Consider the following 18,617-nt stretch of genomic DNA (forward strand, 5'->3'; position numbering starts at 1 on the left):
AGGGAAGAAGATGTTGATTGAAGATGAAGTTAATTGATGTGCCTAATTGTTTTAAAAATCCTGAATAAAATTATGCTTTAATAATTGTATTTTTACGAACGAAAAACGAAACAAAAAGTTACACTTGCGTTTTTTAAGTTTTTTTCCGGATTAAATACACCTTCGTATGAGAAAACAAATCTTTTAATGGAGATTCAATTTGTTTTAAAGGCGGTGCACCGGATATCGTGAGGACAACGGGGGGCAGGTACACAAAGGGCATTGTGGGTTGCATCAGCGACCTCGTGCTGGACTCGGACTTCTCTGTCGCCTTGTCCTCGCCCGCACAGGCAACCAACACACACACATGCATCCCCTGAAAGAGAGATATCCGTGCCGTCCGACGTCAGGTGGTGTTGTCGGGTCCATCCCGAAGCTAGGATATGAAAATTTAAAGGATAACGTATCACACCGCGGTGAATTAGCCGCGGCAGATAGTGCTCCGCGAAAGTGCATCTGTGTCTCTCGTGCATCCACGTGCAACCGCGTGTAAATATCCTACGCGCGGCTCATCATTTTTGTACAGACTCATCCTTCCACAGGTGGAACTCTCGAGAAGATGGAGATCGAGTGGGTCGGCAAACCGACTGTCGTCGTGCGCGGCCATCGACTGGTAGGCGGCTTTACTGTAAATATTAGGGCGATCCGAGATACCGCGGAGATATCTATCACTTGCCTCGCGGCATTGATCCTTGGCGCTGCGACTTCCTGTCGAGCCTTATGCTCGGCCGGTCTTAGAATAAGGTTCGATCAAAAGAGTGTCGTGTAAACGAGACAACGATAATGATTTTTCCGACGGCAAAGTTATGAGGTATTGCGAAAAATCACGAAAAAAATGATGTTCGTTTCCTCGACCGTTCATCGAAACTCATTGCATTGTCTTATTTACCCGAAAAAGTTATTACAATTACTCCACTTGATCGTGCTTCTCGAGAATTGAGATCATTAAGAAAGAAATTGGCTTTAAATACAACCGTTTGTATGATTTGTAAGATTCTTTTCGCTACAAAAGAAATGATAATTAAGAAATAATAGCTAATTAAATATATAACTGGGAAATATTAAATATACAATAGAAATATCGAAGTAACATATCCATTTTTCACAAAAATGTCGCTATTAATAAGGGCTGAGAAAAAGTTAATGCAATCGTGCACGGCAAAATAATACTTTGATGTACAATTAAACTAAACAAGTAAGACAGCTTTTCTACTTCCATTCTTCGTAAGTAATTATCACTTGTAAGTAATTCTTCATTGAGTTAAAAAGATAAAATTTTCTCTCGCTCCACGGTCGCCGGTACTTTTTAACTTGTTTCTTTGTCTAATTAAGATTTAAATACTGAAGATGTTAATAAAATTTAAACGGAAGAGTACCAAGCAAACATAAATTGTACAAAAAAAATAGAGAAACTCGTCCGTTATATACGATTTTTAATATAATTTATTAATTAAGTGAAATTAATCAATTATTGTTGTGCGATGTCTGTGCTATTTTACGCGAAAGAAACTTCTTATCGTTAAATTCACAGTATTTCCCATTTTTACAGAATTACAGTAAAATTGATGATAATTGCACTATCTTTGAAGCAAGTTAGGCGAAGATTATTCAAATTAAATAAAAATTCGTTGCAATTTTTGCAATCGGTTTCTGAAAAATCAACGTTCGTGCCGCATAGTAAATTATAGCCTTTCACTCATTTTATATCTGTTCTTAAATCGAGTCAAGGGCAATTTAAAACGGGATGAATTAAATTAAAATTGGCAGCAATTATGTTTCATTTTAGCTCCGATTAGGAAAAGTGTAATGCAAATCAAACTAAAACTTTCTTATCTGATGCTCATGATTAAACCACCGTATTATTAATAATTTCAACTTTGCCTATATCTGCGTATTAATAGTCGCCTCTCTCGAAAATTGTTTCGTAATTAAATTCGCGCGAATTAGATTACTGCTTGCAATAAAATGTATAGTAATAACAATGTCTATCACGACGAGAGTGGAGTCAATGAAGCGACGAGGGTGCATTACAGTTTAGCACTCTGTAAAATAGAATTTTATCAAGAATGAGTCCTATATAATAACGCTTAAGTTACGTAAGCGTGACGAGAGGATTGAGAGAATTGAGATTCGTGCGAGAATATGCGTAGCATCCGAAAAGGAAATGGAAGTCGTTGCACCAGGATAATGCCCGGCCGAATATAAAATTTGACGGAGCGCGTCTCAAAGACGGCTTTCGGCCTAATAAGATAAAAGTATGTAGAAAAAGCAACCCCTCCGCGTCAATTTTGATTATTCCCTCCGACCGGATGTTATCTTTGACACGAAGTATCGTTACCTTCGATCTTTACGAGTTCAAAGCAGTTCAAAGCATTCAACATTATCGAGAAAATCGGAGCGCGTCTGGATCGGCGCTTGATAAAACCTTTTGAATTGAAGAAGAATTTGAATGGAGAATTCAGGGAGGAAGAAAAGCACGGGAGAGAAATGAACCTTTCTTGAAAAATGAAAATTTTTTTCTCGCAGAATTAATTACATTAATAATTACGTAATGTTCTACATTTGTTATTTTTATTGTCACTGTTACATGCTATTTTAATTCTTTCTCTATTGTAAGTGGTTTTTGCTTTTACATTTCTCTTTTAAATATTTGTTTTGATTTTTAACAACGCCATAATTGTAATTCACATTTTCTGTGAAAAATGTTATATGTATAAAATATTACATTTTATCCATTTTTTTATCCTCCAAAAATATGTGAAATTTATTTTTAAAAGAAAATGTGATTAGTTGCAGAATTCCATGATAAATGCACTAGCAAAATTCCGCTACTTAAAAACGATATAATATCACTATCGTAGGAAAAACTATCTAGCACCGGTCCAGTGTCTCTGCTCGTTGCTCCTACGAATCATTGCGTTACGCAACTTTTCTAATAATCTTAAGAACTATCACGATCTTTTTCTAGCAGCTAATAAGTCACAAGCGCAACTACGAGCACGAGTTTTAGTTCCACGACGATATCGAAGTTAATATTGTGATTGATACGAGTAACTACTAATAAAAATAAGAGAGAGAGCTATGCCATGGACCAAACACCAACACTTGTATCACCGTCTATTTCAACGAGAATATATAAATACGTAAAATGCAACTTCAGAATGCAAAATGCATATCCTGATGACAATGCGGGACTCGCGTCCTTCATGAACGATCTCATCCGGTGTTGGGTAAACTTTGCAAAAATGATTTATGCAATATATGGATCTTTAACCATTTCGTCCGTATAAATGCCATATCTTAAAGATATTTTAAGACTATGTTTACAGCAATATTTTTAAGCAAGAAAAATTTGCCGTTTTATGTTATTATGTTAGTAATAAGGCACACAATTTTCATCTTCATTAAATAGATAACTAAAATTATTGTTGGTATATTTGCACATTGAAAGAACTACGTATTTAAATCAAGTTTTTAAAATTATTTAAAAGGCAAAAGTGTGTAAAATCCCTACAAATAATGTTTAATTAATATTATAACATATGCTATGTATATGAAGTATTTTGTATTTCATATGATTTTGCGTGTAAAAGTAACAAATTATCATTTTAAATATCAGGAATATTATTCACAGCGATTTAGCTAATGTCAATTTTCTGTTTAGTGATAATTAATATAAAATTAAATGATATTCAATATTTTGTTCAACGAAGGAAAGCGAGGAAACAAGAGGATAACAATGACACTTTTACATATACGTATAAAAAAAAGAACAAATAATATCTTTATTATGCAGATCGTCGCATATTTTTTTATCTTCATAGAGCGTTTCACTCAATCCTATGAACACAATTTAGCACTACCGGTCGGAAAATCCCAGGTCAATACGTATACACATCCTATCTCACTCCTAAGGAAAGAGACAAGGAGAGAAAAAAGAAAAAAAAGTGAGACAGAAATGAACGAAAAGAAATGAGGTGAAATAACGTAAGGCATATAGAGTAATCGATGAACTTCACTTTGTCATCGAACGAAAATGATTTTAAAATGACCTACTCAAACACACACATCATAAAAGCAATCGGCTGTAGTCAATTTTGTACGGATGTTATTTTCGGGACTAAATATAATAATATATCAAAGATGGGTGGTAGTCGGTAGTAGAAAATGTAATAATATACGATTTAACTGATTGTACGTCGAGAATTAGCAGAGTAATTATCGTTCTCATTAATCCTCTCACGTTTGGACGTGAAGAAAAATCAAAGCATTTTTAATTAAAAAGAAGGAATTTTCCGGATTAAGGAGATTTATCGTTTCGCGGATATGAAATAATTCGAACTTTTTTAGTAATTTACTATTATTATGCACTAATTGAAGTAAGAGATTTAACGTGTCAGTTTTTTTATAGAAATTGATCTAATTGTATTACATAATTATATAGTATATGTTCAACGCCTTTATTTAAAATATATTTTATAACGCATGAGATATATGACGCGTGGGAGGATTAAAGGCACTTTTTCTAGCATAATTCAATGTACAATATTTCGCGTAAGTATGCATTGAGTGACTTGAGGCTTTTGTGTTTGTACGTTAAATCGTTTTGTATAGCATGTACTCTGTTTCTTCGAGCTAGCAAGTATAAACACGCAGGATTCCACGGACGCCGAGAATTTCTCGGGAAGTCCAAGTATGTTCTGCTGATTTTGTAATTGCAAACGCATTCAACTCGGAAATATGGTTCCTGGACGCATTCCACCCAGTACCGTCGGAATTACTCGAAGTGTGCAACGTATAAATTGAATATTCGATAATAATATTCCAGCTGTGGTAATTATTCCAAAATGGGATTTCTCGAGTATTCGCATGCTTGAATTGCGAATATTCGGGTCAATAATAATTCCATTATTCCAGCAAACAGCAAACTCTTATAACAACAATCAGTTAACTAGTGTATAAATTTTGATAGCTATGACAAATTACAATTAAAAATCAAATTGCAATTATAATTTGTAATTAAATATCCTAGTTTTCTCAGATTGAGATTAAGCGTTCTAGAGGACAGTTAATTTAATACTCGACAATTATTTTAACTGTAAATATTTGGAATTCTCAATCACATAAAGCATGGAATAACAATTATGCGGTTGCCTTTCGAGCATTCGAGTATTCGATGGTAAATCTGATTCTAACACCAACGTACGATAGTAGACCGAAGCTTTAATTAATTAGCGCTTGCCTTCGCACTTGTCGTTTCGAACTTTCCATCGTACGTTTTTCATTCGAAGATCAAAAAAAGAAAAGTTTCATATCCATTATATATTATATAAGAACGAGCGACCCTCCGATAAAGCATGAATGAGAGTCCTTACACAAGAAAATGAATGTGATCAGAATATTTTGTTTTAATGTTTAATTAAATGTGCTGTATCGAATTAGAACAAGAAACTGTCACTTTATAAGTTGCAAGAGTTTCATTTGCGAATCGGAACAACTTCTACAGAGACGGAATCGATCGATAAATCAAATACTTTTAATTGTTTCCTTCCTGCAGAACTTGATCCGGATTTATTTATAATACCTACGCAAATTAAGAATTCTCCAAATCTTTTAAGACACTTTTAAGAAATATTTATAATTTTAAATACCCAGAAGCAATATGTTGAATATTTGACGTAACAAATGTCTATATTTAAATATAATAAGCAAATAGTACATATTATTCTTGATAATATGAACTAATAGCTTATGATTACTGCTGCCTAAGAAATTATATATTATTTCTTTATTTAATAAAATATAGTGCAGTTGCGTTGAAGCAACTGAAAACGCGTGACAGCATCAGTTTAAAACATTCTAAAAAATTCCGTGAATAATCGCTAATAGAATATGGCGTTTTTTGAATAGAAAGAACTGAATCAAAGTCGATTGGAAAAACTTAGATTGGAAAAACGGCGTCGCTTTTATCGATAAGATTATCTGACGATAATGAAGCATGGCAATTTTTGCTCGACTATCTGATAATCTGATCTGATCTGATTGAATGTAATTGAAATGCATCTGAATTAAATTTTTTTAAAGAGAAAATCGTTACTATTTCATTAAATTTCTATTCTTTCTATAAATTCTATTAAAATTTTTTAAATTATTTAATAATATTCTTAACCAAATTTTATCAATATTTCTTTAACGATTTTTTACATAAAAGATATGTGGAAAAGTAATAATTATAAAGTAATGTCAACGATAGTAAAATAAAAAATTATTTAAAAAACAAGTAAAATTTCTAACAAAAGTAAGCAAAATAAATTGCATTTTATTAATTTATTTTAAACACAGTTTTCTATTTATTTTCTAATTATGATTTTTTTTTATTAAATAAGTTACATGATAAAAAGAATATCTGAGATAAATAGTAACATTGGGATATGATGACTCGTTAAATTAAACGAGCTGTCTTTTGCACAAAAAAATTACTTACATTGTACCTATAATGCACATAAGAGACTCCGTTTTTCTATGCGCGTTTTTTTAATTTTCAGATATAATTCGAGTCGGTGTACCTATTATAGAAAGAAGAGACAGACACGTAAAAATATCAGTCTCGAAATCGCTTTTAGAACGTCACAGCCGATAAAAGTTACTATTCATGTCGATTATAAGAGGAAAAGATAAATGCAATCAGATGTTCGCTTTTGATTTCGAGCACCGTACAAGCACTTATACATCGAAGTTGTTTCTCATTATTTTGAATATATACAGGATGAGCTGTTTAAACGAGAATATAGAGATCAAATAGAAATATTGTGGACAAAATAGAAAATTAAGAAACTCTGAAATTCATGGAAAGGAATATATTCAAAGCTCTAATTGATAAAGAAATAAGGATTGTCCACGTTCTCGTAAAAATAACTTGTCCTGCCTCCCTCGATGTAATCCTGCGCGAAAATAGTTTACCTGAAATTCTACGAATTTCAACCCTTTCGCCAGTTTCATTTGTCGAAGACATTCAAGAATGAATGACAAATAAATTGTTATGCTCTGCAAATTTACGCAGTTTGCACAATTTACTTGTATTTATAATATAAAACGAGAGGTTAAAACGAAACGATTTTAAGACGATTTTTAAAATCTCTTAGAAAGATGAAGATAAATCAATGCGAATTTTCACAAATTATCTATGAGCCATGAACAATGCAATTTTTATCTGTTGTTTATATAACTGTGCAAAGCACAGCACTTTAATTAACAAATCTTAAATCTCACCACATCTTCATTTTATATACCGATATCTACTAAATTCGGACACGCATACACTGATCGCTTACTTGCTAAGATTTAGCGAAAGGGTTGAGGCGCGATCACAAACGTTTAGGAGAAAGATTTTTTAGCGGCTCGGAATGATATTCGACGATTAAGCACGTGTAATAAGGCTGACGCGTATATGTACTTTTTACATCATATCCACTTGAACCTAAAAGCAAATCGCTGGATATCACACCTCAAGACAAAAAAGAGAGAGAGAAAGAGAAAAAGCGGGAAGAAGCACTATATTGAAAAGGAAAAAAAATATCAATACATATTAATATATAATAGATATTATATTATTACTGAATATTATATTAATATATGATGCTATATATATATTAACTATTTCTATTATGTCCGTCTGCAAAGTCTATTAGAAGAGTCTATCCTGTCGACCTATTCTTACGACCCATGTGGATCTCCTCGGATATCTATGTACATACATGTGTGCGTGCGCGTGTATCGGCGAGCGCGCAATTATCGCGAGACGAAGGCGAGATCTCCTTCAAAAACACATGCCCACGGAGATCCGCGTCGGCGCAAATTTTGCGCGCGCTTAACGATACGCGGGTACACGCACGCACCGAGATTCGCCGGGCGACCGGAAGCCGGTCCCCGCGAGTCTCCCGTCCTCGTTTCAGACGATCAATGTGTAAGATCTTCGTCGTTAAATGTTCGTGAGACGCTCGTGGCAATAAAGATAAGGACGCTACGTTCGCGATCGTTTGCGATTTCTCGCTTCAATCCTCTCCGGCATTGTCGTGGGCGCGTCGACGCTCGCACACGAATTGCGGAAACATTGTGGATTAATCTTGGACAGATAATATATAAACGTAAAAAAAAATCACTTACGGAAAATGCTGTTATTTTATTTACGCAAACAATCGCTGAGTAACTAAAATTAGGATTAAATCACTTAATTATTCGCGAGAGTAGAATAACAGCATCTTCAATAATATTGAAATTCTTTTTGATCAAATTAGTTATGTGGAAAAGCTCAGTGTAGTAAGAGAATTTATCACAATATATGTTGCAAATTTCCTGAAAAGACGATTAAATAACAATAAAGTAAATAATATGGGAGAATCGTTTTTCTAATAGAACGAAGATATAATTGAATGACTATGTTGGAATTTCAGAAATGTTAATTGATATTGAATCGATAGTGATATAGAGCTGAAAGCTCTAGACTTTCAAAAAGTTGGATACATGACGTTTTAAAATGACTACTCCTTATTCCCTGTAAAAATTGTTGAGAAATAACTGCAAGTGCTTTCATACCTTTATATCACTTTTCTGCACTAGCTCTGCAATCACTCTGTTATGTATTAAGAATAACACAAAATAAGTGATTAATAATAATCACACGTACACACATGTGAACTTTGTCGTGAGATTTATGCGAGTTTCACCTTTACCTGCGTCCAGGATTAATAGAACAATCTTTCTATGGAGCGCGCGATTGTTATTGCTCGTACGATATATCAAAGTGTAACGGTTACACCGACCGTATCGATACTTTATCAATCTGCGCGTGCCGAAGTGCGTTATCGCGCGCGAACGTCGACGTTTCTCGACACGGCCCATATATGGCGTGATACGACTCCGTATGATTTATTTCGAGGGTGTTCGGTTAGCGCATACCACCCCCTCTCCTCCCCCGGCTCTCTGCGATTCGACGGAAAATTGCGGACCGCGCGTGCCGTTTACGAGCGACCGATTCGCATCGAACATTTTATACGTGTGTGATTTACATAAGCCCGAAATTCAGTTGACACGATGGCGCACATCGGTCGGCGCGGCACGATTATTTAATGGATTGTGTACGTATACGTTTGAACACGCAGTGGTTAAAATTCATATGAACTATGAGCAAATGTGTGTGTCTCAGCCCATGTTGTCAAAGCATCAATAAAAAAAAACAAAGAGATTTTATAAACCGTGCGATGTTTCTCTTTATCGCAAATCATTTCTCCTACTTCCTCCTCTCCGCTCTCACCTTACCTTTGATTTGCCACAGAATGCCATGGCGTTAATAATTTATATAATGAAAGAGAATTATGCTGAAGAAAGATCTCTTACCGGTGTGCAGCGCAGCAGCGGAGTTGTAGCACTACGTTGATCTCTCTGGAACACATAAATATATTCAAATTAAAGTAGCGCTCGATAGAATTAATATTTAAAAAAATTATTATCCCGCGCGTTAAATTTTTTAATCGTCTTTTAAACAGTTATACTATGAGTAAATGTGCGTGTTTCAGCCCACGTTGTCAAAACATCAATAAAAAGAACAAAGAGATTTTATAAATCGTGCGATGTTTCTCTTTGTCGCGAATCATTTCTCCTACTTCCTCCTCTCAACTCTCATCTTACCTTTGATTTACCACAGAATGCCATGGCGTAATAATTTATAATGACAGAGAATTTTGCTGAAAGATCTCTTACCGGTGCAACGCAGCAGCGGAGTTGTAGTAGCACTAACTACGTTGACCTCTCTGGAACACATAAATATATTCAAACTAAAGTAGCGTTCAATAGAATTAATATTTTAAAAAATAATTATCCCGCGCGTTAAATTTTTCAATCGTCTTTTAAACAGATATACAAAAGTTAATTTAATTAATTAATTAGATTATGACAGTTGATTAAAAAACGTTGATGCGGAAAATAATCGCGATCGCTGCTAATTATTATTAACTTGTCCAATAAAACTCGTTACTCGACCTGTGTAAAATTCATACTTCATACGATCGCACGGAGTTCATTTGACGGAGCTGTCGCGTTATCAACACGGTATAACTATCGCTACGATTGCACGGAATTTGCTTGATGAAATTATATCATGTTCGACGTAACATACTATGCCCAATGGCGGCTTTTTCAAGCGGAATAGAATAGACATATATCATAGAGATATTCAGATATTGGTCTCAATTACAGAAGTGAATCAAGTTACGCTTAGAAATATTAAAGTGGCGCTAACTGCCGCTAAATAACAATAAGCGCAATAAATAAATCGCAATTACTCACCTGGTGGTTGCTCCGCTGTCGCCCGATGCCCCCCGGGCCTCCGCCTCCTCTCTCTCGCTTGCGTTGCTGCTGCTTCGTGGCACTCACACGATATTTACTAATTTACTCGCGGGAATTGTTGATTACGAACGCGCGGCACTTTGCACGGCACTCCCGACTCAAGCATCTCCATCGCATATTCTAGCTTCTATCGAAAGAATAACGCGCGGAAAGTATGTACGACGTCGCGTAAAAGTTACCTGCAATCCCGCTCGACCCCGCGACATTACGCGAATAAACGAATATTACGAATATCGGTTGGCGGAAGGCGGAAGGAATTCGAAAACTGCGCGGCCAACTTCACGCGTCAGCTAGGCGACTACCGCCGCGACGCTACACTTGTTGCTCCTAACCACATTTTTGCCCGCGCTTTCCGGCACTTGGAATAAATAATGAATAATACATGCACGCGTTTTTTAGGTAAATTTCTCGTGTTGCGTAACGTAGGCGAATAAAATGTACGAATTAAGGGTGGAGACAGGTGTCCGCGGAACGCAATGTCGGAAAATGTGACTGTCTCCTTCGCTGATTTTTCACGCGACCGATTTTCGATCGAATAAATTGCACGAAATAGGCGTTTAGACGAGTTACCGATACGAATTTCGACACGTACTCCGAATCGGTGCTATAGGCGACTGTCAAATAATCAAATACGGTTAAATACGGGATCAATGACAACTCCGTTTACTATACCAGCACGCGTCGCAACTCGCAACGTCCGCGGAGTGCGGAGTGGCGCGGAGTCAATAGATCCCGTGTTCGTTGTTCGTTCTACTTGCACTTTTGCACTCGGGTTTTTCGCGCTTCAGTTTCGATTCAGAAGCGCGAAACATTAGGAAATGCGAGTAAAACAAGCAGATATAGGTCGGTATTCATAGTCGGATCTTATATTTAAGACCGTCTTAAGTACAATCTTAAGATGTTATATAAACCAATCACAGAGCCGTATTAGCATCTTAAATTACTTAAGACGGTCTTGAAATAAGATCCGACAATGAGGCTCTCTACACCGCGACCGTTTGATACGCGTACCAAGTACTATATCCGTATCAAATCCGTATCAAATCTCGGGTTATCCCGGTGTAAACCGAAATTTGATACGAATTTGATACGGATACAGTACTTGGTACGCGTATCAAACGGTCGGTGTAAACTAGGCCTATGAATACCGGCCCTAGATTCCGTTCTCGGATTTGTCAATTACACAGGCACACAAAAAAAAAAGTGTCTTGGCCGAGACACTACACTAGTGTATTCCCATGTACTTTTTCCCGCTGAATCCGAATCCGAAGTCAGAATTGTCAGATTGGCTAAAATTTATGAGATAACCACAATAAAACAATTTTTTTTTGCCTTTAATTCGTGTTTTTGAGCATTTTTTTGTGGTTATCTCATAAATTTTAGCCAATCTGACAATTCTGACTTCGGATTCGGATTCAGCGGGAAAAAGTACATGGGAATACACTAGTGTAGTGTCTCGGCCAAGACACTTTTTTTTTTTGTGTGCCTGTGTTATCAATATACCGACAATTATCAATTATCGCAGCGCAAACAGATTTCTTTCGAATACATGTCGCGTTCCCACATCGAGTGATCGAGATATACTTTCCCGGCAGCTCGGCCCGCTCGGCCAATCAGCGTCGCCCGTCGCCCGTCGCCCGTCGCCCGTCGCCCGTCGCGCGTGCAACCCACCGTCGCTTTTTTTCAACGCGGCGCATCTAACTGCGCTGACGCGTCTATGCTCCGATGCTCCCGCTGATGGCGAGAGCAGCGACGGAATGTTGCTACAATTGGCAGCGATGTGAGCGATGGCGATGGGTACTGGGTACGCGGTTCAGTCCGGTCAGTTCCGCCCCTGGCGTCGCGAGTTCTCGCGATCGTCCCGTTCCCGTGCAGCGGAGTGCAGCCGCGAGCGGACATTTACGCGTGAGATGTGGTGAGATGTCATGACGCGACGGCGACGACGCATCGACATATCGTCGTGTCTCCACAGTGTCTTCAGAGTGACAGATTAGTCCCTGTCCGCCCGCGGGTTTTCCCCCGCGTTACGCGTACAACGACCGTCTCGCTGGGTCGCGAGAATCGCCGATGAACGCTGGCGATCCCCGCTCGTGAAAGGAAATCGAGAACGGTGATCGCTCACTGGGTCGCTTAAATGGTAAGCTCGCCACAGTCCAGTCCCCCTTTGTTTCCCTCCACGCGCGTCGTGTGTCATAGTGTCATTGATATCGGACACACCAGCAGCGATTGAGCCGATCGAGCGATCACGGCCGATGGGCCGTGCGTAATCGTGGCTCGCGATTATCGCAAATGATACGGATACGCATCGCGATACGCATCGAAAGACGTACGGAGTATCCGGAGTATCCGGGAGAAATCTGGAGAAATTCGCGCGATCTCGGTCCCGATACTCCGCGGTGATTCATTAATTATTATCGACGCTATACAAATTTCTCAATGGCAGATTGTTTTGTGTGGGTACGTCGCATGCGAATCCGGATCGTCAAATCGTCAGGAATTTATATGGATTCTCTGAAGGCGTAATGACTTACAAGAAGTGCAATAACGCTTCGACGACGTATTTCTTTGTGTCGAGAGATTGCATGATTTTTTTCAATTTACAAATTGCTGTTATGCGAACGAACGTTATGTAAATGATATTACTATGATTCGTTTTTCATAAATTGATTTCTTTAAATTATGTATTTTTTTTCTCATCTGCATAATTGGGTCTTCGTGTATTTGTGAAATATAATTTTTTTTCTTTAAAAAAAAGTAGAATGTGTAAACGTAAACATTTTTTTAACGAGTAAAATATAATAAAAATACATTTTTTTATTCAGTAAATTTTAAAATATTATCTCTGTAATATTGAAAAAATATAACTTCTGTTATTGATAATGTCATGATAGATCAAATTTTAAGTAAATTTTAGGGAGAATTTTAATAGAATTTAAAAATATTTAAATAATTGAAGTTGCTTTCTGATAAATATCTCTGATATTTATAAATCTCTGAATATTTTACAATATCTGAAATACATACATATTTCACCCCGAGAAGAATACCGTCACAACTAAAAAAATTTCGATTTTGTGTTAAGCCCATAAAAAATATGTCTAAATTGTTGTCTATGTGCTATAATAGGCTTACATTTCTGTATATGAAATCTGCTACAGGAGACAGAAGTGTCCTTATTCTTTTACACCAGTTATGTTGTGGTTTCCAGGATGAATAGGCTGCATTCCAGTATTTACTGTCAATACCGAAAATCTATAACATACATATACGTGATGTAAAATATAGAAAAATATATAAATTTTTATAGTACTGACAGTGAATATCGGAATGCAGCTGTAGTGTCACTAAGCAAATTGACAAGTGAATCACAGCAGACTCTTCAAGAAACAGTATAAGTTTCGTTATAACAAAATATCACAATTGTAATTGCATTAGTTATCTTACAATTTAAAATAATTTGAATTAAATTTATTTTTCCTCCTGAAAAGTGTGAATTTTTTAGTTGTGACAGTATTCTTCTCGGGGTGCGATTATGTATATATGTAAAACTATGTTTATAGAAATTATACACATTGTTAATTAAATAGTTGAACAATTAAAAAATAGTTCTAATGTAAAGCTTTTGTAACTTGTAATAATGATACAATCTTCTGTATTATTATACAAGTATCTATATTATTAATTTAAAAAATATAAGAAATATTAAGATCCCCGTTAATTTTTATGTGTTTCTTAAACTGTTATTTAATACCTTCCTAGGCTTTGCGTATTATGTCAGCGATAGTGCCGAATACACATAATGTGGTAGATCATGCAGCCGAAAAAGAGAAATTATTGGAGGATCTATTAGTGTCTGCAAAAGAATGCCATGTCAGATTTGGTGGGCGTGCGGAATTAGCCACAGAATCAGAAGCATGCGTAGCTAAGCTCTGCCATATATTCGAATTGATTTTTAGTCATGGATTAAAGACAAATTACATAGAAAAAATCAACTCAGCATTCAGGTAATGTTTATGTTATCGCAATGCGGTTTATATGTATTTATCTTCTTTCTGTCTGTATTTCCTGCATAAACATACAAGGTCATAAAACAGAGCACATGCTCTATCTACAATGTGACTCAACAAGACGATAAATACATGGATATTTCTCTACCGATAAATTTCCAGCATAAATGATTTAGGCGTAAATGATCGTACTTTAAATTACGATAAAAGTATGTTGCATTAAAGATTTTTGCTTATATTTGTTTTGTAGACATGTATCTGATTTGGTTTCTGGTGGCAATACAAGACCTGGCAATACAGCCGATATAGCATTCTGGCCATGCATAAAGGATCAACTCACTTGGCATGAACAGGAACGTTTTAGTATATTGAAAAAAGTTCATACGGATTATGGTCGAGGCAGAGCATGGCTGAGAGCTGTCCTGAATGAAAGATCTCTCGAACGGCATTTACATGCTATCATAAATCCTAGCACCCTGTCTCCTTTTTACGAAGAATGGGCCTTTTTACTTGATCAGGAAAAAAGTTCGGTGTTACCTAATGTAGCTGCAGGTATTTATTTTTAAATTATTGCTTTGTATTGGATCCCTATATCAAAAAATATTCAATTAATCTTATACGCATCATACATATTAGGACTTGGTACAATTTTATTTGCTATAAGAACGGACAATGAGGAACTTGATGACCTAAATGGAAAAGGAATAGACAGAAATAGATACGCACAATCAGAGCCAATTATTTCTACAGTAATACCAGGTATGTATTACTGTACTATACTAAATACAAATATACCAAATATAGATATTATACTATATTAAATATAGGTACTAAATTGCAAATATTTTTCATATCTGCTAAAAGTTACAAAATTAAATTATATACAACGTTTCAAAATAATATTTATTAATTAAAATAGTCATTACTCGCTTCACTACTTCCCTTGTTTAGAAAGAAATTTCCCAACCCCGAAATTTTTATTTAAGAAACTTAAATTTGTAATTTTTTAATTAAAACAAAACTTGGGTGGAAAACTTAGTTTCTTACACCATAATGAACAAAATTTTAAAGTTATTAAAGTTATTAGTATTGAGTTTTTATACTTTTACGCTTGAGTTTTTATGATTAATTATGCTAATTGTTATTAAACAGAATCTCTTCCATCTGAACAAGAAAAGCGGAAAAAGAAAGTACAAACTCGTATAATTTCTTTTGATGACAATGAGGAAGAAGAACGCAAGGAAACTACAACTTCTATTAGCGCTCCACCAACATGCCCCAGTTCTCCTACAGTAACGTCGACTAAAGATTCTACTTCCCCCTGTTTATCAGATTGTCAACCTCAAGTAGATTCCAATGACAGCACAGCGATCAATACAAAACTTCCGGAGTGGGAACAATGGTAGATATCTTTTATAATAACCGATAATCAATAATAATAGATACAAGGCGATTTTTTCATAAAATCTTTTTTACAGTGAGTCTTTAGAAGAAGAGAAAATATTAACCCCTGTAATGGATACTGGAAATTTAGGCGGCCTTGTACCCATTTCATCACTTGATCAAACATTAGATGATATGTTAGTCACTCTACCAAATTACTTAGACGTAAGTTTACATTCTAATTAATTTTAACAAAAAATTTAACATATTTTCTTATTATTATAAACGTTTGAAAGTTTGAGACAGATTTTGTCAATATATTGTAAATATTTATGATATTTATCAAAGTTTACATTAAGAACAATATGGTCAAAACAAAACATGCAAAGTGTATCTTTTTATTTTATTTTATTTTTTATTTCCATTTAGGATTCATCGGAAGTAACGGAACCTGCACTGGAGGCAACCGAACCATTAGTTGGTTTAGATTTCCATGTAGATCCAGAGAATCTAGATGTAGATACATTACGCGTAAGGCTTTTAGCTATGACGGAAGTGCTGGAACAAGCTAGGGAAGATGCTATAACAAGCAGATTGCAATTAGCTCGTTTCCAAAGGCAACATCAACATTATCTGGAAAAACATGAATTACAGTTGCAAACATTGAATAGGTAATCAAGACTATTTATTAATTAATGTATAAACAATTATTTTGCTGATATATAGATACATATATAAAGATGATATTATTTTTACATAGAGAAAGAGAGAGCGATCAATATAAACATTATAATTTGTAGATTTATTTAAATTGAATTATCAAACAAAAGAAAAAATATAACCAGAATTAAGCCATGTGATTCATTCTATATATTTGTTGATAGATACCGATACATCAAGTAGTATAATTTGTATTATCAATAGTAGTTATAGATACATCAAATAGTATAATTGGCATTGGTTTGACTCGCTTCTAATTACACAGAGAGAATGAACTCTTACGACAGCAATTGCGTAAGTATGTCACTGCTGTTCAGATGTTAAGACGAGATTCCAATTCTACGACGGTGTCTGAAGAAGATCCATCGTTAGACTATCACAATGAGGCGAGACAATATGAAGAGAAGTTAATACAAGTTGCAGATATGCATGCTGAATTAATGGAATTTAATGCCAGATTAACAATGCAGTTGACAAACAGGTGTGCATTAATGCAAAGTGCGAGTAACCTCGTGATAATATTTCTCTATAAATATCAAATTTTATACAGGGATAGATTAGTAAAGATGCTGCAAACAGAATTGGAGTGTCTCCGAGGGCCGTTGAATGAGGACGACTTACCTGCGGAACCACCGTGTCTCATTCACATATGGATTCCATCAGCGTTTCTTACGGGACAATCATCTGACATCCATCATGTTTATCAAGTACGATCATCTTTCATGTTCGTACTAAAATCTTTTTATCCAGATGATTCTCATTTAATGTGCATATTCATTGTGTTAAACATAGATTTATGTACGCATAAGGGACATAGAGTGGAACATTTACCGGCGATATGCTCAATTTTACGCGCTTTATAGAGAGCTAAAGAAACATGATACTATTGTTACAACTTTCGAATTTCCACCGAAGAAAACGATAGGAAATAAGGTAAGCTATGAATATATTAAAGCGTAAGTTTGTAGTGTAATCGTAAAAGTACTTCGACGTAACAAGTGATTATTAATGACTTTTAGGATGCAAAATTTGTGGAAGAACGACGGCAAAAGCTGCAGCAATGGTTACGACGAATTGTCGGACGCGTAGCGCAGTGTTCACCTGTATTTGCGTGTAGGCCAAGCAGGCAGACGCTCGTGTCTCTGATGCCTTTCTTTGGGTAACTCATTTAGTTTATAAGAATCATTTTTGACAAAATCGACGCTGTCCAGTAGTGGTACAAATAATTTAACTATTAGACAATACTGCTACAAATTTAAGACATTTCTTATTTATATAACTATAGAAATATATCCGCTCGCAAATCTAGCGCCAAATATAACTATTTATACTTAGCGCTAAATATAATTAAGTACATAACTTTCGCATTTGTTTGAAGAATGATATATATCAGAATTTGTCACTTTTAGCATGTAGTGCAAAGACGGATCATCGGATTCGGATTACCTTAAAATTTTATCTTCAAAAGATAAAAATTTTTTTCAATATATTTTTACACTTTTGCCAAAATATTATCATTAGTTTTTATTTTCAGTGATAGTCCTAACGCTGAGGAATCGAGGAAAAATAATTCTGCAAGAAATACTTTTTCTTCCTCCCCTCAATATATGGGTTTATAATCATGACAATTTTTATAGACAATTTGTACATAATGAAAAAGAAATTTTTATTTAATTGCGTCAGACTAGTATCTTGTTATATACAATATACACTGTTGATAATTAAGCAAATAAGCATTGTTGCGTGTACTTATGTAAATAAGAATATATCTATGCACATGTGACTATAGGTACATATATGATGCCAGCATGTGTACAAGATTAACATGTAGCAAAAATGATTAAAAGCTGGTCTTTTCTATGCAAGTAAGATTTATATTTTTTAATGTTTTACTACCAAAAGAAATTATTATCCCAGTCTGAAATCCTATCGATTTAATTATAAAAAAAAGTCTAAAAATAATAAATTACACTATTTTTATTAACTCCAACGCAATATTAGTAGTATTTGTTATTGATCTATGAAACCCAATATATAATTGAATATAGTTAAATGCTGTAAAATAAT

The 18,617-nt window shown here is 35.2% G+C and overlaps 2 protein-coding genes and 1 long non-coding RNA gene across 7 annotated transcripts in view; 2 read left to right on the forward strand and 1 right to left on the reverse strand.

Annotated features, from left to right (window-relative positions):
* The window catches only part of LOC139771521 (pikachurin), a 103,385-nt gene extending 94,096 nt beyond the window's left edge, over positions 1-9,289 (forward strand). For all 4 annotated transcript variants that reach the window (XM_071704349.1, XM_071704351.1, XM_071704352.1 and 1 more), the window contains exon 15: positions 211-9,289. In XM_071704349.1, coding sequence (XP_071560450.1) covers positions 211-359 — 149 coding nt within the window. In that variant the 3' untranslated portion in view covers positions 360-9,289. The remainder of the gene's footprint in view (positions 1-210) is intronic.
* A 143-nt stretch (positions 9,290-9,432) lies between these two features.
* On the reverse strand, positions 9,433-11,099 carry LOC139771522 (uncharacterized). Its single transcript, XR_011717921.1, has 3 exons — positions 10,381-11,099; positions 9,796-9,845; positions 9,433-9,477 (listed from the first exon to the last, which is right to left on the reverse strand). It is a non-coding gene; the product is annotated as an uncharacterized lncRNA (long non-coding RNA).
* Positions 11,100-12,182: 1,083 nt separating this feature from the next.
* On the forward strand, positions 12,183-18,415 carry LOC139771524 (sorting nexin-29). 2 transcript variants are annotated; one of them, XM_071704358.1, is made up of 12 exons: positions 12,183-12,577; positions 14,200-14,444; positions 14,698-14,999; positions 15,084-15,206; positions 15,600-15,849; positions 15,926-16,055; positions 16,260-16,501; positions 16,816-17,031; positions 17,101-17,257; positions 17,343-17,483; positions 17,570-17,709; positions 18,085-18,415. In XM_071704358.1, the coding sequence occupies exons 1-12, from the start codon at positions 12,575-12,577 to the stop codon at positions 18,167-18,169; spliced, it is 2,034 nt and encodes a 677-aa protein (XP_071560459.1). In that variant the 5' UTR covers positions 12,183-12,574; the 3' UTR covers positions 18,170-18,415. The 2 variants fall into 2 exon arrangements, with proteins under 2 accessions (XP_071560459.1, XP_071560458.1); XM_071704357.1 differs by lacking the exon at positions 12,183-12,577 and adding an exon at positions 12,681-12,897.
* Positions 18,416-18,617: the final 202 nt, after the last annotated feature.

Source organism: Temnothorax nylanderi, unplaced genomic scaffold, assembly GCF_030848795.1.
Source record: "Temnothorax nylanderi isolate EJ_2023f unplaced genomic scaffold, tnyl_v1.0 TNYL_tig0041_pilon, whole genome shotgun sequence".
In the NCBI taxonomy this organism is placed as follows: domain Eukaryota; kingdom Metazoa; phylum Arthropoda; class Insecta; order Hymenoptera; family Formicidae; genus Temnothorax; species Temnothorax nylanderi.